Raw genomic sequence first — 27060 nt, forward strand, 5'->3', positions numbered from 1 at the left:
TGAATATTTAAACACCCCTACTAACACCCCTACTAAAATAAAAAAGAATTAAAAGACTTGTTCCCTTGTTTATCACCATCAATCTGTCGCCCCTGTTTGTTTCTGTTCCCTCGTTTGTCCTCCTCAAACCCAACTAAAACCATGTTAAAGTTTTGTGCAATTTTCGGCTTAATTACTTGTGTTATTGCTTACGATCTCATAGAAGGTGCCGATGGAGTTAAAGATCTAGAAGAGTCAGAGGTATTAAGCTATTTACGAAGAATTGAGGATTTGGATTCCATTCCACTTGTGGGAAACTACGTTGTATTGGAGAAAAAGGCGTTTCGTGGAAGTAAGAAAATGAACGGAAATTTGGTGGAGAGATGTGTGAGTTTCCTGGCTGAGAGAGAATTGCGGATAAAATTCCCTGAGAGTGAAGCAAGAGACCTACTAACAGGTAAATTTTTCAAGTGGATCTACAATGTGTTCATTTAAAAACTTACCACTTCAATAAGTTCAGAATGAAGACATTGTAAATGGCACCCTACCTCTGTATGTATCTCATATTAAAGAACATTTAAAATGCATTATTTTAATGTTAATCATTCTAAAATTGATAAAGTTGTTTTCGATAAATAAAAAAAACAATTCTTTAACAAAATAAACAAACTTGCAAGAGTCCAGTTAGATTTGACAATTACTGCTTAGTGACTGGCAAATAATTTACTACTATTATTGAAGTGTTAGTTTATTAAAATCGGTTTAATTCATAGAAGAAAGAGTCGAAATTGTCTTAATTTATGTTGCGATTAATGAATTTTCTAGGCAAGCTGCGGCTGTGTTGAATGAAACGCATCCTGGCAAATATATTTCGCACGTTTATGTCATTCACTTATTGGAAAAATTTTAAATGACTCGATCTGTAGTGAATGTGAAACGAAGTAGTCACAACATGTTAAATGAAGCTGCTCAGATCAAAGTGCTAGGATACTTGCAGCCGGGCCAACTACATCACAGAAGAAAATATCCCACGAAACCGGAATTTCATTAGGCTTAATACATAAAATAACAAAAAATTATGAACTGATGATGGATTAACAGGAGAGGTATAGTAGAATGGCTAGCAAGACCTCCTGACTTAACGTCGCTTGATTTTTCCTTTTGGGGGGTTATTTAATCTGTAGTTTACAAAACGATCCTTCGAGATAGTAATGATTTAAAAAATCAAATGATCTCAGAATGTCAAAAGATTATAAGAGAAACTTTCAGGAGAGTCCGAGAATAGGTCAAAAGAAGATTATAGCTTTGTTTAGAAAATAATGGGGGAGTATTTGAACATTTAATACACTAATTTTTAAGTTTGTAACTTTTTTTAGAACATTCCCTGTTTTTGTCGAAAAGATATTAAGTTTGATATAAAAAAAAAAATTAAACAGTTGTAACAAATTATTCAACAATTTTTCGAAAACAACTTTATCAATTTTAGAATTATGTATATCAAAATAATACATTTTAAGTGCCCTTTAATGTGAGATATACATATATCGAGGTAGGGTGCTATTCAAGATTCTGAAGTTGTGGTGGGTGGAAGTGAACATATTGTATAAAGATGCCATTTTATTTAATAGCGCATGTAGCTGAGGTCCATCATAATTTTAACTAATGACAATAAACAACCTTTGTAACTGTAGCACTACCGAGAGTGAAATTCGACATTGACTTTCACTGCTGGCAAACCAGATTTTTCCCAACTCATTGTCAATAAGTGCTCAAAAAGCTAACGCTGCAAATCTGCTAAGTACCATCTCAACGGTAGTACTTTCGTTACAGAGAGTAAGAATATAATTAGTGACATAGATTTCAATGGAAAGGTTGTAGAAAGTGATCATTCGAAATCACAAAGCCGATAAAAAAATTATTAAAAATGCTTTAGATATCCATTCTATTGGCGCTGAGAAAGTGTTAGTTGATATTACAGATCCGGTTGAAATTGGAATCACACAAAAAAGAGTGAAGAAGTATTAACTGATTGCAATATCGGCATCGATGAAAGTCAGAAAATATTGTTTTACGGTGGATAATTTAAGTTCCTTTCAGCAAGCAAACAAATTGAGTTAAAAGTCGTGGAAAGAACAATAAGCTCGGAGTTATATTTTAATAGTCTCCAAGTCCCAAATTCAAATGTGATACAATTAGCCAGCCACCGGAGCTGACCGTTAAACCAGAAGTCCGTTAATTTGTCACACTCTAAATAAGTACAAACTGTGCAAAGGTATGTCTTCAAAAAAAAAGAATGGGTGGGGTCAAATCTGAATTTTAAATTGAGTTTTGTACGATTATTTGATCAAGTGGGTCAAGAAATATCGGACAAAATTTTAATAATCTTCAAGAGAAATAATTACTCAGATAATAAGTTTGATTTTATGGTGCACTTGATGTATAGTTTAAACGAAAAATGTGTTAAAAGAAAATAAAAAATATTACAAAAGCTACTAAAGAACGTTTGCAGTAAGTCTTGATAATTTTTGAATGTTTTTCTTTTGTATTAGGAGCAGCAATAACGGCCTGGCGAGTGTTTTAGAAAGATGTGGTGATAGAAAATAATAATTCATAGTCTGTAATACCGAAAAATATGAACTAATACGTGGATTATTATGACCTATGAAAGGTTAAACTTATATTTATGCATTCGCGATTTTTTCCTATGTTACTCAAAAACATGTTTAACAATTATGTTCACCGATTACACTTAGGTTCCTATCAATTGTTTTTTAATAGATCAATTTCTCGTTAGGAACTTAACTTAAGTTTGTGCCAATTTTCTAATATGAAATGATCGATAAACCAACATAAGACTGATTAATCTGCTGCTATCTGAAGACTCTTCCGACATACAATGTTGCTTCAGTTCTTGGAAGATTTTTGTCTATTCCATTTTCTGGAACAAAGTTGCCAAAGCCTTCGTTGATTTCTCATAGATTTTCCACGGATTTTTAAGTTTCTTAGAAGTGTAGAGAATTTTTTATTTTTTTCGCATACATTTGTGAAACTTTTTGGTTATGTGCTTTCCAAGGAATTTTTGCACGTTGCAGTCGCAAAGCAATTTTTAAAAATTATTCTTTATAAATTGTAAAATAAATTCAAATTATACAAAATTTGTTAGGTTTTTGCAGTTCTACAAGAAATGTTCAAATTACTTCTGTGAATCTGATAGCAGAGAGCTTTTCAATTATTTTGTATAATTATTTGGAACATGGAATCTCCATGTTTTTCTAGTTTCCAGAAGGTTCTTCAAGTGTTTTTTGAGATTATAGATTTTTGGAGTTTCTCTTCAATTGCAAAAGAATTTCAAAATTTTCAAGCTTTTCATTCGTTTTTGTAGCTTTTGAAGACATTTTTGAAAGTTTTGGAATTACAGTAAATGTTTCATTTCGGAGGCATTTCAAAGATATTTGTTGTCCTTCAAAAGTATTTTAATGGATTTTTCAGTCTTGAACGATCTTTTTTTTTACTTCTCACAGATTTTTGGAACTTACCAGCCTTTGTAAATTGCAATAACATCCAAAAAAGTGATCTTTATTTACTTCCTCCTATGTCTTAAATAATTTTTCACCACCATCTTTTACCTTCGTTCGGTGTTCTACGTAAAAGATGAACTTGTTGCTCGGTCAAGTAAAAGCATTAAACATTGTAGAAAGCTGGAATGCTTCAGATAAAAACTTCTTTCACCAACGGTCGGTAACGAAAAGTGAGTGAAAAAAATTCACATGCATGTGCATGTGAAGATATTAATGAAAATAGTGGTACATAATATGATTTAATTATGTAGACTATTTAAATTAAAGTTCTTTCGCACTAGCAGTGATAAAGAAACAATTTTGATTCGCTATAAATATATATACAAAATTGTCAGACATATTTAATTCCTCTATTTGCCAAACCATTTTCTAATTAATATGGAATAAATCAATAGAGCTATAGCTCATAAAAGTAACAATTTCCGGGAACTCAATATTATGAATTTTATGAAAATATTATGAATCTTTTATCTTAATTTTAATTTAATTCGCATCCAGCACTTGTTTGTAATAATTACCTCTGAATCAAACTCACAAGTTATGAATTACCCAGGAGGAAGAGAAATTGAAGAATAAAAAGAAATTATGGCATTATATTGGTGAAAGTGATTTGTATCGTCGCAAATACCACACATTTTCATTAAGAGAACTTCACTATCTTTCATCATTGTGTATTTGTCGATGAATGTTGGTTGTCATATATTAAGACTCAGTTGAGTACTTAGTGTGGAAATTTCTTCACTTAAATTCATCATATTATCATATTCTTAAACAATAGATTTGATCTTACATGTGTCACCGTTTTTAAATTAACAAATACATGAAACGAATAAAAATCATAATTAGTTCAGGTTCTATATCTACTATCCCAACAATAAAATTAATCATCCTAAATTCAAATCTCTCAGGTATGTTAAGATAAGGATGAAAGAGATTCCTCTAAGACAGTTCATTTGAAACCCCTCTGGCAGCTTCCAACCAATGGAGCAAGTACTCCACAACCCAACTTTCTTCACCATAATCGATGATCATGGGTGCGTCATCCGTGGCTAACCAACTGACCCACATACTATCGAGTTCTTTAAGTCTTCCGCCTCGGCCCTGACCTTCTCCCCTGGTTAAGGTTGTCTCGGTTCGTTTTTTCCTTCTTCTTTTTCTGGGACCACGCCTTTTCCCTTCCTACGTCCAAAGAAAGTAGGTACTTGTTTACAGTACACTCGGGGGGACAGTATATTAAATGTCGCTGCTGGTGGATTTCGACGGTACTATTTGCATGGTATGAGACGCATGGTTTGGTACCGCAGACTCCTTCGATGCAGCGTCAAGTTGTTTGTTACTTTTAAAGTAGCAATATCATGAAATATAGATTTACGTACAACTGAATTTTCTAAGTAACTTTTCTGCTATAAGTACTTTTAACTAAAGCCTCAGATAAGTATGCATTTTTTTTCTATTTTCAGGCGCAAGAGGCAAAAAAATCAAACGAGTAATCCTCCCACTCCTCCTCTTGCTTAAACTGAAAGCCGCCATAGTACTGCCTATAGTGCTCTCTTTAATAGCCCTAGTGTCGTTTAAAGGGTTCGGTATGAGTCTGGCAGCCCTGGCTGTAGCCGGTACCACCGCCCTAAAGAACATTATAGAGCATGCAGGTTCTAAGGTATCGTACGAAGTAGTACCAGCACCTATTGGGCACTGGGGCCGCTCTGGAGTTGTCGCAGATAACTCTGCAGCGGGCATTTATTAGTACGAATAATAAGTTTTAGTTATTTAATAATTTATTGTGTGTGATTATTTAATAAAACCAACAGTTTTTCGTATATTCTAAAGTATTTCATTTCACAAAAATTATTATCCTCAATATCGCAACAGAAATAAGTACTGTAGCCACTGGATCGGCCCCCTTCTTCCTGAAACAAAAATGTTCTCATTAGTTGTCAAGTTAGCAGATAATAACAATTTAATTTTGAGATCATAACTTTCTCATGAACCAGATTCGAACTTGCTCACTCATAATTAAGGGAGGAACTAGTGCGACAAAAGAAGTGTTGCCGAAGGAAAGTAAACTTAAATTAATGTGAAAACTAGAAGGTATTCTGGTATAACCAGTACTAAGATGTGTCTAATTAAATGATATCAAATCGGTATGTGTGAACTTGAATCACTCTAATTAAGGTGTTTTGATGTAAACAGGAAATTACTTGCAAAATCCAATGATCTCATTTCCTGATTAATTGGCTAGATTTTGGCCTAGATGGAGTATACAGGGTGTAACATATCATTATGGTGATATTTCAGGGGACGATAGAATTCTGCAAAATAATGAAAAAATAAAGTGCTGATAAATTAATGGTGAACAAAGCACTAGTTTTAACATATAAGGAGATAAAGTTTCATGTTTTTTAAAGGACTTTTTAAAGTTTTTGTAACATTGTTTTCGTTTTCGTTTACATTTATTTTTGTTTTAAGAAATTTAATTAAATGTTACAATTTGCTTCAGATAGGTGATAACTGAGCCTGATGATTTTTTTTCATTACTTCCTGTGTATTCTTAATTTGCATCAATAGATATTTTTGAAAGTTCTTCGAAAACGGTAGAAGATACGAAAGTACTGCAAGAAACCAACAAGTTAAAAATTGAAGAAATAATTTAAATTTGGCATCAGAATTCATACAGGGTGTTTCAAATAAAGATAGAAAGCATAAAATAGTACATGATCGAAAAAATATACCACTCTGTATATGGCTACCGATGATTTTGGCATTTTGTTGTAGAGGGTCTTAAAGAAAATGGCGTACGAAATTTTAAGAATTTAACTCAAGGCATATTTGTTAAAAACGCAAAATATTTGAACAAATGTGAAACTTTGCTACCCTATACATATGTATATCGAAAGTGGTGCGTGTTTGACTATGGGTTTATTAGCATTTTTTAATTATTTTCCAGAGTACTATCGCCCCCTGATATATCTCTATGATGATACGTTATACCCCGTATTTGCGTTATTCCCGGTAGGGGCGAATATGTGTTCCAAATATTTCCTCATGAATATTACTAGCTTTTTGTAATCAAATCAAAGTAAAAGAGTCGGTTTCTGAATGAGCTAACTTCATAAATAATTTACAGAAATATATGTCAGTATCCAAGTTAACCAGTATCTTTGTTCCTATTACAAATTGTTATGTTAATGGAAGTATTGAAAATCGATCAGTGACCGAGAAAAACAGGATTATTAGTATATGAAGTTCTAATATAGTGTAGATGAAGCCATGAAGATAAATCGATATCTATGTTGTTTTGAACATATTTACTGGCAAACTGAATTAAAATCATCCTATAGATAACCTCTATACGACCGTTTTTTAAGCATTAAACTTCTTATTCAATCACTTTAAAAGTACGGGCTTTGCCCAATATTTCCTTATTCTATGCCAACAATATTTCAAAAATGAAACAGAAAATTTGATATTCGGATATAAATTTAATACGTGCAGAATTTCAAAATTAGTTAAATACAAAAAGTTATTCTTTACTACTTATCAATGTTTACCTACAGTGCAAGACCTCTTTTCCCATTTTTAAAATTTTTGTATATTTCTTTTAAAATTTACTTCGGTATTGCAGGCTGCGGGATTTTCATTATTCTATCGGATTATATGGATATTAGTTTATTTGAAGTTTTCCCCCAACAAATCCAAAAGAGATTTGACAAGTTTGAAGAAACTATTGCAACTTCCTAAATTTTTTGATACTTTCTGAGGAGTTTTTGTGATTGTTCAGAATAAGATTAACATTTACATAAATCTGGAACTCTCAGTTTTATTTCTTGTATTACCGATGATTGACATCCGGTAGTACCAGAAAATTTAGCAATGTAGTAAAATCTCCACTAGAATATCTAAAAACATACAATTTGTATTTGCACTGTAGAGCCATATGGAAATATCGCAAATTATTAATAGAAAGTAAAAAATCTCTTAAAGATATATTTAAAGAAGAAACACAAGAAGTTCATTAAGTAGTTATAGAAGTTTACATAGAAATTATTTAATTTAGATCATTTTTCTTAGTTTTAGAGACGCTTAATTTACCAATGAATTAATGAACTTTAAAAATAGGTAGGTGTCGATACTGACTCACAACATTGGTATTTAAAACTAAAAACTTACCCGTTATACATTCATAATATTAATTTTAAAATTTTAACACTCGCCATAAAGCTATTTCTAGAATATCGCAATAATACAAGTTTAGGTAAGTATTTTATGTACGGGAAAAATCACCTTTTGATGACATCTAATTAACTTTGAGGGCTGTTAAGAATTCTTGACAACATTTGTAAAAACATTATTGCTTACCAGATTAAATGGAACCTCTTTGAACCTCAAGTACCTAATCACAACTAAACGGTGTAAACTCAGACCCAACCCTACCTAAATATATCGAGCAGTTAGATTGTGATAGTGATAGTCAACAAATTAGAAGCGGATTCTGACCTTAATAGTCTAATGAACTTCATGGAAATTAATATTCTGCATCTCTTGTTGCGGTAATTTTTATGAGTTCAGAATGTAGAGCAAGCAATCGCGACATGCTTCTACTTTCTTTGGTACCATGCAAGTTACATTTTTAACCAATGACGTCCAGTGACGTTACACTAGAATCAACCAAGAAGGTAAATACCATAAGGGCCAATAGATTTAAGTAAGGCAAAGGTAAGGTAAGGCTAATTTTATATAAAATAATTCGAACAGGTATCATTAGAAAGTATGATGAAGCAATTTTAACATGGTTCTTAGCTCCCTACTACAGGTATAATAAGATTGTAATTACGCTGTGATGTTTTGCCATTTCGACGCTACTGAATAAGAGATTTTTCATATCGATGTAAATTTACCTGTTTGATTAATAGCATCACAGAATTCTTACCAGGGACGTATTAAGGCAGGGGAGTTGATTTAGATTTTTCTTGTGCAGACGTAAAACAAGAGTTCGTGATAGATTAGAAATATTGAGGAACACGATTAAAAGCTGAAATATGTTTGGTAGAAATTATAATTATAATTTTATAGAAATATATTTGGCATAATGGAAAATATACCGATTAAAATTGGTTGTGTAAATTCTAGAACAATCCTCAAAATCACTTGAGGAATTCGTGTTTTTCTTCGGACTTAGTTTTTCTATTATGGAACTATTGAAAAAATTTCAAATAGAAATTTTTGAATGTTTATGAGCATTATACGTTGAGCTTTCTAGCCTGTCTTAAATAAAGAAAAACAACTCCGTCCCTGTTTTCACCATTCCATACAGATTATCCGCATCAAGTTCCATTCTACTGGGGAAGTAAACGTATTATGATATGCAATTATCGTCTTTAAGTCCATCAACATACGACCTAAACACGTCAGGCCCAATTTTCCATACTGATAAATTATTTCCACTGTTTCATTTAAGGAACATGTTTTGCTTTTTTCCTGCTTACCACCTTTAACAGTTCTGTATATAAACTAGATAACTAATCAGTCTACACATCAAATGGTGAACAAACTGTAGAAGGATGTTCACTTGGAGATCGGTGTTTGTTCTTTCCCTACTTGTGGCCCTTCAGGCAGTTGCCGAAGATGCTCCCGAGCCCTTCTCGAACCCTTCACCCGAGAAAAGTGATAAAAGTGAATATAAAAAGTCGTTATCCAGGGACTGTTCCAGTGTGTACACTGCTACGTGTTTGAAGTTAGACGTCGTGTCCTGGGTAGACAAACTGAATGAAGATGACGACTACAGTGTAATGCCGGGAGTGTCTTTAGTGCGTGAAAATGGCAGTGCTAGATCTAGTACTGCCGATATTGTGGCTGAACTAGCCCGAGATTTCCCTAACGACCCTGATGCTCGACTGGATGCGTACCTCATGAAGAAAGTGACCTCATACCTCAACAGCCACTCTGTGAGGCTCAATTTGTTTGACCGAAAATCTTACGTGGAGGAGGCCAGAAAAAGAGGTGGATCGGGTGGAGGAGGTGGCAAGGGAGGTGGGGGTAACGGAGGAGGAGGCATGGGCATGCTCGTGGCAGCTGGAGCTATGATGAAAGGGACTTTAATGGCTCTGGCTTTAGGTAAGTGCAAATTATCCCAATAAACTAATGCTAGTTTTCTTTCATATTAGGCGGCATCGCAGCCATAGCAGGTAAAGCCCTGATGACTGGTCTCATTTCCTTGCTGCTCTCAGCGATTGTCGGTCTCAAAGCGCTGAGTAGCTCAGGACACAAACAAACGACATACGAAATTGTATCCAAACCCATCTATACACAATCTCACACTCATTCTGAATCTCATGAGCATCCGCACTATGGACACTCCTCCTATGGCAGGAGTTTCGATATGCCTCTACCATTACCACTACAGCCTGACTACAAACCAGCATAGGAAAAATGCAAGAAGTGATATTGAATTGTCGTTAACTATATTATTTATTTTTATTTATTATTGTTTATTGATTTGTAAAGATGGGATTAATAAAGTTTTGAATTTACATGAAATAGTTTGTTGGATTTCTGATACAAGTGTTCACGTCCAAAATTCAATTGTCTTTATGTTCTCAAATTTATTGTCTGTAAGAGTCAAGTTTGTTCAATTTATGACTCCTTTTCTTAAAATAGAAGAAAGAAGAAAGTATGGGTTTTTGGGTCTTTTGTTACTTGAAGTTAGTATTTTCACCCATGTAAAGACCAGATGACCAGGACAACAAATCAAGAGAATGGTTGCAGTGTTTGACCCTTTTAATACTGATGGGTGGTAAAAGTGTGAGTCTTTAGGAGTTAGTTCGTTACAGATCTTTTGACCGTTAACACGTGCCTTCTGACTGTAATAAAGAAATTAGAGTTCTAACAGAAACGATCTGTCTTAGATTCTTTTATTTCTATACCCCATAATTTCACATAGTTCTATCTAGAAAAAAGTTTTTAAATCAAGGTAAAATTATCTTATATATGTGTTTGCTAAGATTACATGTAGCTAGACTGATTTGGAAGCTAATATATACAGGATAGCTCAGTCTCAGTACAGAACTCGATACCATCCAAACTCTTTTAGACATTGATTTGGAACGAAAATGATGTCATGCCACATGACTTGTCTTCATTTTAAAAATAGTGAACATTATACAAAGTGTTCCAAAAACTATAACGGTGGAAATCTATGTATATTATCTTAAATTTAACACCATATATATTCTGATTTTAATAGACAGAATTCGTCTTGACGATTTTTAAAACACTAGGTGGTTTACCTCTAATAATTTTCACGCTAACCTAGAATTCCTGTTTCATAATAATCGAGCAGGGAAATTAGCTATCTATGAAGATGTTGAGAAATGCAAATAAACTCATTAAATTAATGAAATTAATTATGTGAAAATTTGTTTCCTTGCTTTTGAATTTGAGCTCTTATTTTTGACCTTCTCTATCCCAAGTTTGAATGGTACTTGTTAATTGGTTTATCACATTATCTTGATGAAACAGAAATTCTGTGTTAAGTTGAAAATTATTAGAGTTAATCTACTCAAATATTATATTTTCATAATAAGCGTTCTCTCTATTAAATTAGAATCATGCAACTGGAATACGAGTAATTAAATAAAAATAACTAATTATTCAGTCGGTAACTACAATATAATAAGGACTTTCGTCACCTACAATGCACCCGTTTTCAGTCTGGCATAATTCTGCATGAATATTCATTATGTTTTTATTTCATTAATCTTTAAGTCCACACCTTTGCTGATTTTTCCTACATTCTCAGTCGAAATTTGATATTTTTCGCGAGTGAAAAGTGTCGATTTGTATATAGCAAATTAAATTAAGTTCTGTTTTCAGAATAGAAGTTATTTACATTAGAGAGATACAGTCCTGGTCACGTAAATAGCACACTTTGTATTTTAGTTTTTTTCCTTTAGTTAAATTTAGTGCATTTTATAACGTTATGTTAAAATTATGAAATAGATTTTCATTTTTTCAACAATATTAAGATTAAGTAACTTAAACACAAATAATGAGATAAAATTTATTTTATTTTTTTCCTTATACAACCACTTTATCCCAATTAAATAAGGCGTGCTATTTACGGTACCAGGACTAAATATCACGAATTTTTCGAACGAAAGAAAACCTCATTAATAGTTTATTCCGTATTACGAATATCTTGTTTGTTGTGCTACTATTCGGCTAAATCATCTTAGAAACAATATCGATACGAAAATACACAAAACTTTACAATTTGTCTTTTGCAAAGGGACTAGGTATGGGATGAACGATGACAATGGTACGATGGTCTCCAACATTCAAATATCTGTACTGCCTTTTTTGCGAGCGTACTGCTCACCGGTCTAAACACGGTGACGACAGATGAAATAATATACAGTGCCTCAATAAAAAATTCTGCCAGATGTATCTTTTTTATTTATTATTTCCAGCAATTTTTTTAATGGTAAAACAACAGATAGGTATAAGAAATCTTGACCATTCCTGCTTCATGTAGCTAATATATTTAAATTACCAGGCAAAAACACGCAACATAACTACAGACAACCACTTTACCTAATAAAGAGGCTATTATGGTACTTACATTAGTCTATATTACACACAATACATATTCTCACGAATCTCGTTAATGCCATCGTTTCTCGTAAAAGAACGAGAGCATTTGGAATCCAAAACTGTCGAGTCCGCTGCTCGGAAATGTACGACATGGTAGGGTTTAAGTAATTGAAAAAATCCCACATTCGACATACGGCCGCCCAGAAAAATCCTTTCTCTATAGTACCGAGTGAGAGCACCCGAGTCACCTCGGCTATTGTGGCCTAATGTTAATAGTCCTGTCACTTACTCTCACAGTAATTTTTGTGTGCTCCACTTATTCTAATTCCCCAGAACCACCGATTTTGGTGGGTACGTCGTCTATATTTTTTAACCGCAAACAGGATCGGGTATAAAACACGCCACACTTTATGCTAAATCATTAGAAGCAGATTAAGCACTGCCGAGTCAGCATGGGTCTTAAGATTGTAATGGTTGTTTTTGTAGCCACCCTTGTGGGTTTAAGTTCAGCTGAAGAAGTTCCCAAAAAAAGTGATCGAAGCGAGCTTAAAAAATCTTTGTCCAAAAATTGCGATGACTATTCGCTGACATGTCTAAAGTTGGATGTAGTGTCTTGGGTGGATAAGCTGAATGAAAACGAGGATATTGCGGTACTTCCAGGAGTGTCCATAGTGCGCGAAAACAATAGTGATAAATTGACCACTAGTGACTTAGTGACCGAGCTGGCTCGCGAGTTTCCCGATGACCCCAATGCCAGACTGGATGCTTTTTTGATGAAAAAAGTCAGCGGATTCCTTAACAATCACTCAATCAAATTGAACCTCTGGAAAGCAGCTGAAGACGGTGCCGCAGGGTCTGCTCGTAAAAAAGACAAGAAGGGCGGTGATGGCTTAGGAATGCTTCTTGCTGCCGGTGCTATGATGAAGGGCATGCTCATGGCACTTGCTTTGGGAGGCATTGCTGCCATTGCAGGAAAAGCCCTTATGACCGGCCTCATTTCTTTGCTACTTTCCGCCATTATTGGCTTGAAATCCCTTGCTGGTGGCGGTGGTAGTCACTCTACCTACGAGGTAGTTGCCAAGCCCGTGTATTCAACATCCCATACACATTCGACCTCTCATGAAGGAGGAGGTTGGGAGGGTGGCTATGGACATGGCAGAAGCTTAATGGACGCACCTCTGCCTTTAGCCCTGCAACCCGGCTTCAAACCACAATAACAATACTTGTGATACTTTTTAACTTATTTATGTCAATTTCTTTTATGTATGTTAATAGTTATTTATTCGTAGGTAAATAAAGAGTTTTAAGTTATTTTTTACAACAAACGTTCAATTTCTCGTCAAATACGGGATGATTAATATTTATTTAATCTAAATTTAATCATAACGGTAATGGAATACTACTATAATGGTTTCAAAGTAAATTAAGTAAAGTACAATAATTAAACCACTTCCTCCTTTATTTAGAAGTGATCGCAGGCATGCAGAACTAATAGCACTTAAATCTTAAATTCGGATGTGCGTGCTCCAGTTTGCTAGACTATGAAAGATTATGCGAGACCTGCATTCTAATGCGCGAACCTCATTATCAAAACATATGTTCTTGATCAACAAGAAAATAATAACCAACACCACTAACTATATGTAGATGAATGGCATCGTAGATGAAGATGTTGGCAGGATTGGACGGACAGTTTGGGATAAATGATTAGACAGAAGTGGTCCATTAACAACTTTTAGTATTCAATAGCGAGTTAATGATATTCTATTTAAAGTTATAATGTAGATAATGCTGGCGGTGTGTAGTTTAATAATGATGGTTTAAATTAATAAATTTCTCCGAAACTCAGGCCTGAAATTTCGATTTCTTCATATTGCATCAGATATACCTACTCTGCATATTAATCTTAGTTACACGAAATCAGCCAGAATGAGAGAGATACCAGAATCATTAGAGATATTGGCTTGTTTTTCGCAAAGTTTTCATTGCAATATAGTATTTTAGTGTTTGTCAGCAAATAGAGCAGGCGTGAAGCTTCAGTTTTACCTAAGTTCATTACAGTAACTTGATTTTAAGCTGGGAATTCCTTAGAGAGTTCTGAAGGGTTCAAAAAGTCAATGCCCAATTAGCTCTTCAAATTTTTTTTGAAAATTTTTAAATTGATCTGAAATACATGCAGTAAATTCTTGCAATTTCAATACTTTTACTGATAGAAAAAAATCTTAAAGAGGTTCTAAAAAGCTCACAAAGAGAACATAAAAGCAGAATTTTAACTTTTATAATTGCAAATTAAAAACACTTGTGCAATACGCACATTACTGTATCTTTCATCCCAAATTGCAGCATCAATATGCAGCGCTTGTAAAAAGTATTGCAAGATATTTATAACTGTCATAAACCCCATATTTTAAAACAATGTTTAAACAAATATAATTTTATTTTAAAAAAGGTATTTTATGCATTATTTTCGATGTTCAAATTTTTCACTCCTATCCAGCTACTTCTACTAATTTTTTATTTTTAAGTGGAAAGATACCTGCTATAGCATATCAAGCGAAAGATAATTCAATAAGGGATCCAACGGTATACTTAGAATTAAAATTGGATCTACAGTTTTCTTCCAAAAAATAGAACCAAGTCCGCATCCTAAAAAGATTAAACATTTAATCTTTGTTTCCTAGATAGCCAATCCAATCTTATTTCACTTTGAAAGAGAGTGAAAAAATTGATAATAAAACGTAGAAATTTCAAATCGTCTTCAACGTGAATACATTTTTAGATACAAAATATTTTGGTTTTGATAGAATTCACTGATAGTAGAATTCAGTTGCTAGATACCTACCGCAGTAGGAGAATAAAAAAAATTGATCATTTATTTGAGAAGCAAAAAATTGAAATTTTAATCTTTTTGAGATATGGAGATCGTAAAAGAACTTACGAAGAGATGTGTCTCATATTTAATGAGAAATGTTCAGACCGATTTATTGATAGAAGTGTAGTTTGTCGGATTAATAAATTTTTTTAGCAAACTGAAAGGTTTAAAGCTGTTCCAAAATATGGAAAACCTCGAATAGCAACTGGTGGCGATTTATCGATTAGTACTTTAGTACTAGATATTCTTTTATCAATTGATGAACACCTCATACAGTCTAACAGCAAACTTGCCGATGAATTTCATATATCTGCAAAATCAGTAATCAATTTTTTAAAACAAGCAAAATTTCATCCACACAAAATTTCTTTTATCCAAGACTGAACTGAAGATTTTGATCATAAGATGGAATTTTGTGAATTGATCCATGAAAAAGACATTTAGGATAACAAATTATTTTTTAGAATTTTATTTTCGGATAAAGCAATGTTTTGCTTAAATAAATCCATTCATCGACATAATTGTCGCTGCTAGGCTACAGACATTTCTCATTGGGTGCAGACTATGCATTCACAACATCCGGCAAAATTCAATGTATGGATGAATATAATCGACCACCAGTTCATCGATCCATTTTTCAAAGAGGGAAACTTAAATAACGCACAATACTTGTACTTATCGCAAAACAAAATAGTTCTATCAATCTTCGCAATTTTTCCTAGAGAAATTGGGAAATAAATAGTTAATAATATTTGGTTCCAACAAGATGATACACCACCACATTGAGCTATGCCTGTGAGAGAGTATCTTGATAAGATTTTTTCTAGATGGATCGGTAGAAAAGGCTCAATAGAATGGCCCTTACGAACTCCAAATCTTACGCCCCTCGATTTTTTTGGGGTTGCTCAGATCCAGTTTTAATTCTGAGTATACTGTCATATTCTTCATTGAATTACCTTTCATTTAATATACTACCATGGGTATATTACTATTTGAAAATAAAAAGTCAGTATAGGTAGCTGGATAGAGGTAAAAACTTTGAAAATCGAAAATAATGCATTAAATACATTTTTTTAAATTAAATTATATGGGTTTAACCATTTTTTAAAAATATTGGGGTGAGGAAAGTTATAAACGTGTTGCAATAATTTTTACAAGCACTGTATATTGCCCTAGAAGTAATAGATCGTTATTAATGTACTTAATATATTGCATATTAAAAAAATCTCGGAGAAAACTGGATAGTGCTAAACAAAAAATGACCTGCGTAATCTAGAATTGACAATAAACGAGTATTGTTAATTATATTAATTGGCCAGGTTCTGCCAAATAAATCAAAATTTAATCTGCCCCAAACCTTGTGTAACAAAAAAGTTGTAGGATGGACTCGGTTTGTAGGGCCACTAGGTAAGTGGTATTCCGTTAAAAAAAAGCTACATTGATTGAAATTGAGATTCCTTTGAGCATTTGTTTTCAACTTCAAGCTATTAAAGTTGATAAAACTTTGTTATTTAAAACTTTTATTAACTTCAAAATGGTCACTTGAAAAGTGAAATCATCACTCTCTAGGAGTACCACGAACGTTCTATTAAAACAATTTTTTCACCAACCATCTCTTTCACCACTCAAGACAATTCCAAGAAATCCCCTAATAACTAGCTGAAAGTAGTAATTTTAACGAAAAATAATAATTGAATTCGAGCAAAATTTCACCTTTCTATTAAGTTATGCAGATGGTAGATATGGAAATGGAGCATTATCGATTTTAAAGATACCTACATACAATCGAACATTTACTCTTTGAATAATTGACGATTACATTAATCATAATTGCCCAGTAATTAAAAAATTAAAGAATTATTTTAAGACGATTTTGATTTTTTCCATATTATTCACCTACTTTTAAATGTCCCTTTTAACACGTAAACCAAACGAGTTTACATAAAACAGAATTTTTGAAGTTATATTTAGAACAAACCCAGTTTAAAGTAGAAAAACTAGATCTGCTTCACAACTTGTATTGGAACTATAAAAAAACACCTTTTTCGGCAAACCGCGGTTATTAGTGAAAAATCATCACTACGAAAATGACTCTGTATAAATTAAAGTTTGTTGCAGTATTGTTCTTCGTTCTAAAGCTCAGCAGTGCCATTAAGACTGAACCACACTTTCCATTAGATTATTGTAAACAAATCTATACATTGGCCTGCTTCAAATTCGAGGTAGCAAATTGGCTCGACCACTTCGAAGACCGTGATAACCTGCCCATTGTACCGGGAGTTTCTTTGTTTCTGAGCCCCAGCAGAGTTAAAGTGCATCATGAAGTCCCTAGAGAATTTCCTATATCTTCCAACATTGAGACGAAAGCAGACGACTATTTACGAAAGAAGTTAGACCAATTCCTTTCAAGTCACTCAATAAAGATTAATTTATGGGCGTTAATTGGTGAACAAAGTGCAGAAACTGGTAGAGAAGACAAATACAAGAAAGGTGATAGCAATACTGGAATAATTCTTATGGCAGTAGCAATGCTAGCAAGTGTCTTGACAACGTTTGGAATGGCAAGCATTACCGCATTAGCAGGAAAGGCCTTGATTACTGGGGTAATATCATTTGTTCTGTCAATTGTGATTGGGGTCAAGGAATTGGTTGGAAATGAGCATTCGCAGGTCCCTCGAGCAGTAGTCGTAATTCCTGAGGGATGGGGTGCTTATGGCGAACATGTCAGGAGTGCCAATAGAGCTGAGTTAGTCGTGAACGAAGTGAGTAATACCAGTGCTCCCGAATTGTTATAATATTAGTTATTATTTATGTTGTATACTCCTGTTTAGTGGATAATGTTAAATATTGTTCTTTACATTTCCGAGTGTCTACTGAAATGATAGTATTCCATCCTCCAACTGCAATGTGTATTATTTAAAACGTTTAGACCCATAATAATTTAAAAATCGATGGAAAAGTATTAGAATATTTATTTGAAGGAAATTTACAGTAATGTATAAGCTCTTAATACGACAAGAAAAATGTATTGTTCGAGTTACTTAAAACTTAAAAAATTACTGTTTTATATACATACATGGGGTTAATCCAAGAAAATGAAAAGTATTTTTATAGGAACGCAGGTTCTATCTATCACTGGCATGAAGACACTTCAATACGTATCTTTAAAATTATAGTAAATCAATTAGAATTTGAAAAAGTAAATGTCTAAAATACTTTTTATTAATATACAAAATCAAAAAAATACAAAATTTCACCAAAACTTTAATGGAACTCCCTCTCATTCTGTGGACTGATGCTTCCCATAATATTCAGACTTCTTCCATGTCTTCATTGCCATTACAGATGTTATAGTAAAGGCAATTATGGCTGCCAAAAGTGCTTTTCCTGCGACTAAAAATATGACTGCCAAAGTTATAGCTTTGACAATAATCAAGCCTATAACTCCGCTTATCATAGACATAGCAAGCACTTCTTTCTCCCTATTTTCGTTTTTCTTCTTCTTCCCTTGAGCTCTTTCTTCAGATAGCACCAACTCTGATAAATTCAGTAAATTTGGAATAACATAATGGGTTTTCAAGTAATTGAAGATATTGTCAATTTGTAAGGAATCCAAGTGAATATGCTGTTCTGAGTTCTTCACAAAAATTTCTGTTCTAAGTTCTTCATTCTCATTGTTCAAGATGGTTGAGTTTGTGGTGATGTCGGTAAGATGTGGTGTAGAATCGTTCATCAAAGTCACTGCCCGCACTGTCAGACACTGCACTAAATTATTTTTGCAATTTTCATAATTTTCGTGGTTCTTTGCGTTCTGGTCATCACTAACTATAGTCATCGTCATTGCAGTACTGAAGATTAATGAGGAAAAATAACTTAAAAGCAGTACTATTTCGGACATACTTGCTCCGCTAGCCGTAATCTTCATTTAAAGTTATGTATGTTAATGGTAGATTTTATATTTGGGCAGGTATTAGAATTCAGGTTTATAGTTGTATTATATTCATTGTGACGTTATATCTTGTATGAGTACTACGGTAATTCTATTATTTACTTCTGCCAGATCAAGGCATCTTACTCGAATGTAAACTTTGATTAATTAATATTGAACATCCTCTAGTGCATATTTAGATATTATAGTGTAGCAATTACAATCTTAAAAAGGAAAAACTTCATATGAGAATTTTTTTGGTCTTGTTTAAACCTAAAATGATATTTTGTCAAACCAAATGTTTGTTTATCAAATAGTAATTATAACATTAACATTATAAAGGTAAAAGCTTCATCTGCATTCTGGATTTGGGGCTTTACTACAAATACTTCGGAATTATTTTCATGTAAATAACTTTTAGAAGATTTAATCTTCATGTTATACTTCTTTTGTTAACAACAAAGTCATGTTTATTCTCTATCCCTTAATAAACTTTTGGACTATCTTAAAATACCAATTCGATATTGGGAAATTCCACCACAAGTTTCTGGCATTTCCCATTCTCGTTAAGGTAGGTTGGTAAATTATTGTTTTAATTTTGCAAAATTCATAAAATTACTGGCCACACAATTGTAATATAAAATGCTTTGGAGGTATAGAAATTCGTTTCATGCATAAAATAGCAATTGAACTCACGTCAGACAACCAATACAGTTGGATAACTGCAGAGGTTACGCTTTTAGCCATGCAATTTCTTGGATATTTTTATAGTTTAACTCAAGCATTTACAATGAAATTGAAAAAGCTTTATTAATAAAGGATAAATTACTTTGTACACTATTTTGGTTCTGGTCCTGGAATGGCTTGCTCGAAAAGACATGAGAACACCTTAGTTCTTAGATGGCCTGTGATTGTATCACATCTGCAATACCTCAAAATCTTCAACTTTGCTGATGGGTATTAATTTCATACACATTTTCCAATTATTTTACATTTTTGTTATAAATAATGTAATAACGACAAACTTCTAGCTAAAATCAAAACAAATAATTTTGAGGTTATGATGAAATAAACAAAAGATACGTCTGCGAGAAGCCCAATGATCCCGTCTCTCTCTGAGCCTTACTGCCTGGGAATTCCAGACAAGAAGGGGTATACGTTTCAAGCAGAGGTCTTTATTGCACATGTTGACGTCCTTCTCTTGCTTTCGTCTCAATGGTTTTGTACTCTGTCTTACTTGTGATGACCGACTGACCTACATATCTAGATCATCCCCTTTGATTGGCCACAAAATCATTCAAAATGGAATGCGTGGAATGTGGATAAAACCGGATTTTGGTAGCGCCTCTGGTTTTATCGTCCTTTTTTACCCTTTGGCGCTCGCATTAGAATGTTTGCAAAGCGGATAAATCCGGTTTTTGGCATTTTTATTCCTGTTCGGAGCGTCTTTGTTTACCTTCATTTGACCTTCGCAGTGGAATGTGGATATAACCAGTTCTTTATAGGGCTTTTTCCAGGGATTATTTTTAAAGGAGAATGAATATGTGTATATTAGAGGTGATTTAAAAACGGTCTTAAATTAAATAATAAATAATAAATTTAAAAAAAATAACAAAATAGGAGAAGTACGTGTGCTCTACTGCGTATGAAACTTCTCAATCAAACAGTTATAACCGGTACAAATGCAACCATAACCAAGCACGCGTAAGATGTTTCGCACATTAAACATGTGATAAATTGTGTAAGTTTTCACTATTATCAAACCTAAAAGTCAAAGATCGTTTCAACTTTTATGCAGTTTAGAATTTAATATTTTTAAAGCACACCTATATGTGTATTAAAGCATGCATACATAGGTATATTAAGACCTTAAATAAAGATTTAAAGCTATATAGTACTTACAAGCTCCACAATGCATTTTGTCTATCCATTCATCTTGCTGCACTTACAATAAACATCTAACTGGTTTCAAGAGCACTTAGCTCTTAGACCCATTTTTAAGATGAGAAACAGTGCGATAAATTAAAGCATGATGGACGGGTTTGCGAAAAAACCAAATTATTATTCGAAATGACTCTTAAAATTGCGTTCTAAATGTGCTTGATCTAATAGTTTACTTTTACTTTAATGTAAAAAACCTATTGTGGTGATCGTTCATTTATTAGAACGTGCTCATGGGATTTCTCATAGAGCGGATGCTGGATATTTACCATTTCATGGTTACTGTGCACTAATTGCTCGGTGCTCCACTTCTTTCTATTCGTCTTGAAGAGTGGTCAAAATTTGATCGAGACAATTATTGCAGTTTTTTAATCACTTTTCACTAGTATAAAAGGAGACCGAGATTTTACACTCCCACAGTCTTCTGCCAGTTCTCATCAGAGCAATGTGGTTGCCAATTATTCTTATACTCTCCCTTACATCTCACCACGTGTTCGGGGATGAGAGTAAAAGTGAGTTTAAAAAGTCGTTTTCGCGGAACTGTGACACTGCATATTCCCTAACCTGCCTCAAACTGGATATCGTCAACTGGGTTGAAAAGCTCAATGAAGAAGATAACTATAACTTACTGCCAGGTGTGTCAATAGTGCGAGAGAATGTTAGTGCTAGTGCCAATACTGCAGACATAGTTGCTGACTTAGCTAGAGAGTTCCCCAATGATCCTGAAGCACGACTAGACATGTTTTTGATGAAGAAAGTGAGCCGATTCTTCAATAACCATTCTCTCAAGCTGAAGCTTTGGAGCGACAATAGCGTGGATGGAGCTTCAGCTCGTAAATCAGGCGGTGGATTAGGCGGCGGCGGCGGCAAAAAAGGGGATGGAGGCGGTTTAGGCTACATCTTGGCAGCTGCTGCTATGATGAAGGGCACCCTCATGGCTATAGCTATGGGAGCTTTGGCAGCTTTGGCCGGAAAAGCTTTGATGGCAGCACTGCTATCTCTCGTGTTATCAGCTCTGGCTGCTCTTAAGGGAGGCGGCGGAGGTGGTGGTAAAACTACCTATGAAGTAGTTGCCAAACCTGTGTACAGCTCGTCACATTCTCATTCTGTAGCTCATGAAGACTATGGAGGCAGCGGTGGTCACTCGGGGTATGGAAGGAGTTTCGACGGTCAGCCTCTGCCCCTTGGATTGCAACCAGGATATAAACCGGGCCACTGAGTTTGTTTTTTGTTGTTATTTTATTTATTTATTTGTTTAGTGATAAGGAAGAAAAAATAAAAATGTCGTTGTTTTCAAAGTTGGTGATTTTGTCGTTTGAAGTTGATGTGTTGCTGACGGTACATTATGGGAAAATGGTTATCGAATACAAAACAATTTTGTGGAGAAATTGAGGTTTAAAGTTCAGGCATCTTTAAAATGCTAAAAAATAGGTACCAAAGTGACCCGGTATCTCTAAAATTAAAGAAGATTTTATAAAGCGGTTCATGTTTTAATTTTCATGATAATGGTTGCCTCAATTGAAGTCCTGGTATTTTGAAAACACATTTTTTAACACAGCATCCATTGCACTACCTGGTTTCACATACGCTCCTGAACTTTTTCTTCTGAATAGCCGAATTTTTCACTTCGATCCAGTTTGAGTTAGATCCAGATATGCTGCTCGGTGATCGTGCGACTTCGCGGACCCGTAAACGAGACGATATTTCTGATATTGTCGAATAAAATTGAATTTTAAAAGCGTGATTTTTTACTGTTTTGAACTGAGCACAATCTCATAAGAACTTGTTATGTTCTTATTTAATTGACATTCAAATCCGCGCAAACTTTTCCAATTGTTTTGCACATTTTCCCGTGAAATTTGATAATTTTTGCGACCGAAACGAGGGAAACGTGGAGACGCCATTAACACTGACAATCGAAGTATTATTTTGTTTTCAAAGCCTTCTTACTCAAAAGCCTCTCTCCCGTGTGATGTATTATTGTAAAACCACGTGTCGATTTATTTATATTGAATTTAGTACGTGGCACGTAAGTAACAAATGGTATAATAAGTAAATAAAAGGTAATAAATAATAAATTATTTGCATGTATTTATATAGGATGTCCGGAAACAGGTGGTCAACCCGTTAACTATGCATTGTTTCAGAAAAAAAAATGAGATTATTATGCCTCATAATTACACACGGTATCAAACGATTTCTACTCATATATGCACAATGTGTAAATTATCTAAGTTCGGAACTAGGTGGGAAAGTAAGTTCGACAATAAAACTATGGAGAAAAGCTGTGGAGAAAGATAGTAGAATATGTGAACGTCATAATTTCAAAGACATGAAACTATGGAAAAACACATAGGAAGAAATCTGCATTCCTGACTGTAATTGACTCAAAAAATCTAGGATTTTATTTTAGTGGGATTATGTAAATGGACAGTTAGTTAATCATAGGATTCCTGATCATCATTCTACTGTTTTTATCGTAAAATTATGCTTAGCTGTAATAATCAATTTTAATCAGTTTACAACTTTAATGAAACACAAATCTGGTTATCGTAAAATAAAGGAAATAATAAATATGACAGGAAATTTAATCATTGAAACAGAGAAAACATATTTCTACGAATGTCCTTTTTTCAATTTTCAAACATTAGAATTTTACCTTCACCTTTATTTTCGGAATATTCAATTGGATGTATGTATGTACTTGTAATCTATTAGGTTCATCGGTCCACTTCGACATTTTCATTCACCGATAATTGCACATCATTCAATAATTCTAGAGAAATCTATCCTTTTCTTAACTTTAGATTTGATTAAGGTGTTTGTCTTGGCAATCTATCAGGAATGATATTATCGTTATTCGTCGATGTATGGAATCAAAGTCAAATTATTGTAGACTCCAACGATCAAACTATCATTCTTTAAAATTTGCCAATCATACCAACCTGCTGGATGAATAAACTTGGGAAATGCCAGATACCTTCATAACTTAGAAACTTTAATCGTATCTGCCTTTTATTGTTCTTGTTTTTCGTTCTAGAACGTTAAAGATTTGTCCATGGACTTGGACATTGAATTTGTATTAAATAATATACTGAAGTTGAATATTTCGAGTAATTATAAAAGATTTTTTATTTTTACATGAACGTTGAAAAACAATGATTAAACACCATACCACTATTTTAACAAAAATAATGTGAATAAACACGAATGGTGGTTTAGTCCACTATGGTGATAACACCTTGGGTTACGTTATACATAGAGACAAACCACCCATCGACAGTTAAAACAAAAGGACAAATAACTTATACTGAAGTACAACCTGATGACACACATGATCAGGTGTACAACACCTGATCTGCACTAAACGCACTACAGATTTTTACCACTACAGGGTGTCTCTACAAGGTTTTTACAACGCTCTACCATAGATAGCTGAGATAAAAAAAAACGATTTAACCACATTTGCCTTAGTCGAAAAGTTGATAATATCCGAGCTACAGAGTGGCAAAGTTGAAATGTAAAATTAAATTGTTAGCCATAATTATTAAACGGCAAGAGGAAAACTCAAGAAATTTTCTACAAGGGTGTTTTTCTGGATGAGGAATTCATATCTACAAACAAAATTTCGGTAAATCGCAGAGGGCCCCACGTATACGAATTAGGTACTTGTTTAGGTCTTTCAAACTTTTTTGTTTTTAACGGTAAATCAGTTTTTGATGAAAAAACGTATTTGCGCGGTATTTTTGCTTAAAAAAGGTATACCTTAATCAAGACGCTAACTGCAATCATTTTCGAGAGAAACGCTTGTAAAGTAAATGGAAAGGCATGTCATTTTATAAATTTTTATTTTTTAATATTTAAAATAACATTAAAAAATTACTTAAGTAACTGTTCAAAATGCCCATCATTTACACGCACACAAAAATTAATGCGACGAATAAAATTAACCCCTGTTGTTCTGTTGCTGCGTGCCACCCTGTAGCTCGGTTATTATCAACTTTTGGACTAAAGCAAATGTGGTTAAATCGTTTTATTTTGATCTCAGTTACCTATGGTAGAGCGTTGTAAAGATCTTTTAGAGACACCCTGTATATTTGAGGAGATATATTTTTGCTTATACAAAGTATGTTTTTAGCGAACACCCCGAATGGTATCTAATTTACAGATCCATTTGGAAATTTTAACAATGTTACGTATAAAGTTATTAGTAAATATAATATTTTTACAGTTTCGAAGGTCCTGCCTAATTTCCAAACAGACTGAGTTTCAGAATGTTTTCTGACATTGTGAGTTTAATATTACAATATTCTCATATTTAATGGATTTTGCAATCGTAGAGTTCAGGTTAGTTCAGATTAGTAACTTTTCATTAATAATAACCGTAGCACCAAGGCTACCAGGGTTTGTTACATGTTTAAACTGGAACCATTCTGGTAATACTGATCGCGCCCTCTTCGGTCTTAACCTCCAAGCAAAGATTTTAAATTCAAATGCTCCAATTCAGACTGCCTTACAGAACCATACAATAATTCATACATTAACTACATTTACTTAAAGGCTTCATACACTAAACGTTCAACAGATGGCAATAACATTAACAATACCTGTTACGGTACCATCAATAAGTAGATCAATATCCAAGACCGCCCGCACCAATGCATCTAGTAGATAAATTTAATAACAAATGAATAAAAAACTATAATTTATTTACGCAAAAAATAAATAAAATAAATAATAACAATCGACTACATTACATACAAGTTCAGTTCAAATAGTTCATCTCTTTCGCTGTTCTGAGTAAGCCAACTGCTGGCTGTATTTCGCCTGATCTTCAGCGGTGTTGAAAGACCTGGAGTATGGGTACTGTGCTGAAGGTGCTCCATATGAGCCTGATGGTGGTCCATATGAATTTGAAGGTGGACCATAAGACACCTGAGGTGCAACGTTCCAAGTGGCTTCAGCCGTAAATTGATGGTCCTAATAAAGAATCCTACGTGCATCCTGGTTTTTATATGAACAACACGAAGAGTACATACATTGATCTTGCTTCCTTTGTTCAGCATTTGAACAAGGAGGATGGCCGATAGTACTAATGCCACCTTTCCTATAAGCAGCGCAGCTCCAGCGATCAAAGCTACTTTTCCCATGAAGAGAGGTATGAGGCCAGCTATGGCGGCACCCATGCCCATTACGCCCATTGATACGCCTCCCTTGCGTTTGTTGTTCCCTCCTCCCATCTTCTTGCGGCCTAATTTCAACATTACAATGATAGAAAATAGCAACGAAGACAATAAAAGAGAAAGTGTAGGAAAAAGAAGCAACGAATGGAACTAACCTTCTTCCAAGGCCCGACCAATTTCTTCGCTGGAGGGAAGCTTGACCTTCAAAGTCCTTCCAGAGAAAAATCTGGCAGTGGCATTTCCGATTAATTGCAACATAGACCCATGGCTGGATTTGGCCTCAGTTATTTCGTCTTTCAGTTGCTTTCCCGAGCGATAGTTTTCCGTCTTGCCATCGCTGGTTTGATATTGGATTTTAGAATGTTTTTTTTAATAGCTTGTTGGGATTTACCTTAGTAGTGACACTCCAGGCAAGACTTCAATATCCTTCTGTGAGGCTAAGAGATCTAGAGATCTTACTAATCTTTCAGTGGCGCAGCTGACAATTCCATCACTGTTAGGTTGGAGAGCGCAGCTGTTAAGGCTTCTGACAAAATCCGAGTCCTGCTTTATGGTACAAATGAATTGAAAGTTTGTTTATTTTACAATTAAACTTACTGCACTATTTATCTCGTTCGTATCCACAACACTCGAAAGGGGTACCTAAAAGAGATTTTTATTAATAAACACTAACAACAAAATGGTCTTTGTTCACTAACTCCGCATACTGCAGTTGCTAGCGCTAACGTTGTCACTACAACTTTAAGGGCAGTCATGTTTCTTTTTGGTCTAAAGATGGATCTTCGCCGTATTGAAGCACTTGACGCACTCTCCCGGTTTAAACAATGAAATATAATATTTATACCTTTAAAGCCCCCCTTTGCGACAAAGTTCCGAAAAAATACAGGGAGGTGTCGCACGCATTGTATGTAAAGTAACACCTACCCATACATAAAGTGACCCAGTGAAATTAAAAGTAAAATATTTGCTTAAAGTCCAAAAACCAGCCGG

At 34.0% G+C, this 27060-nt stretch overlaps 7 protein-coding genes across 7 annotated transcripts; 5 read left to right on the forward strand and 2 right to left on the reverse strand.

Moving 5' to 3' along the window:
- The first annotated feature begins 83 nt into the window (after window positions 1-83).
- On the forward strand, window positions 84-5374 carry LOC136409988 (uncharacterized). Its single transcript, XM_066391877.1, has 2 exons — window positions 84-436; window positions 5018-5374. The coding sequence occupies exons 1-2, from the start codon at window positions 142-144 to the stop codon at window positions 5299-5301; spliced, it is 579 nt and encodes a 192-aa protein (XP_066247974.1). The 5' UTR covers window positions 84-141; the 3' UTR covers window positions 5302-5374.
- A 3643-nt stretch (window positions 5375-9017) lies between these two features.
- Window positions 9018-10090, forward strand: LOC136409979 (uncharacterized). The gene is made up of 2 exons (XM_066391868.1): window positions 9018-9668; window positions 9719-10090. The coding sequence occupies exons 1-2, from the start codon at window positions 9116-9118 to the stop codon at window positions 9976-9978; spliced, it is 813 nt and encodes a 270-aa protein (XP_066247965.1). The 5' UTR covers window positions 9018-9115; the 3' UTR covers window positions 9979-10090.
- Window positions 10091-12548: 2458 nt separating this feature from the next.
- Window positions 12549-13458, forward strand: LOC136409983 (uncharacterized). Its single transcript, XM_066391871.1, has one exon. It carries the CDS (start codon window positions 12599-12601, stop codon window positions 13361-13363), a length of 765 nt encoding a protein of 254 aa, XP_066247968.1. The 5' UTR covers window positions 12549-12598; the 3' UTR covers window positions 13364-13458.
- A 3647-nt stretch (window positions 13459-17105) lies between these two features.
- Window positions 17106-17813, forward strand: LOC136410116 (uncharacterized). The gene has a single exon (XM_066392083.1). The coding sequence runs from the start codon at window positions 17106-17108 to the stop codon at window positions 17811-17813; it is 708 nt and encodes a 235-aa protein (XP_066248180.1).
- A 485-nt stretch (window positions 17814-18298) lies between these two features.
- On the reverse strand, window positions 18299-18853 carry LOC136410117 (uncharacterized). Its single transcript, XM_066392084.1, has one exon. The coding sequence runs from the start codon at window positions 18851-18853 to the stop codon at window positions 18299-18301; it is 555 nt and encodes a 184-aa protein (XP_066248181.1).
- A 2442-nt stretch (window positions 18854-21295) lies between these two features.
- Window positions 21296-22187, forward strand: LOC136409982 (uncharacterized). The gene has a single exon (XM_066391870.1). It carries the CDS (start codon window positions 21333-21335, stop codon window positions 22104-22106), a length of 774 nt encoding a protein of 257 aa, XP_066247967.1. The 5' UTR covers window positions 21296-21332; the 3' UTR covers window positions 22107-22187.
- Window positions 22188-25649: 3462 nt separating this feature from the next.
- LOC136410118 (uncharacterized) lies at window positions 25650-26825 on the reverse strand. Its single transcript, XM_066392085.1, has 6 exons — window positions 26769-26825; window positions 26668-26712; window positions 26462-26613; window positions 26226-26407; window positions 25927-26138; window positions 25650-25867 (listed from the first exon to the last, which is right to left on the reverse strand). Exons 1-6 carry the CDS (start codon window positions 26823-26825, stop codon window positions 25667-25669), a joined length of 849 nt encoding a protein of 282 aa, XP_066248182.1. The 3' UTR covers window positions 25650-25666.
- Window positions 26826-27060: the final 235 nt, after the last annotated feature.

The sequence above is a fragment of the Euwallacea similis genome, chromosome 7 (assembly GCF_039881205.1).
Source record: "Euwallacea similis isolate ESF13 chromosome 7, ESF131.1, whole genome shotgun sequence".
Lineage (NCBI taxonomy): Eukaryota > Metazoa > Arthropoda > Insecta > Coleoptera > Curculionidae > Euwallacea > Euwallacea similis.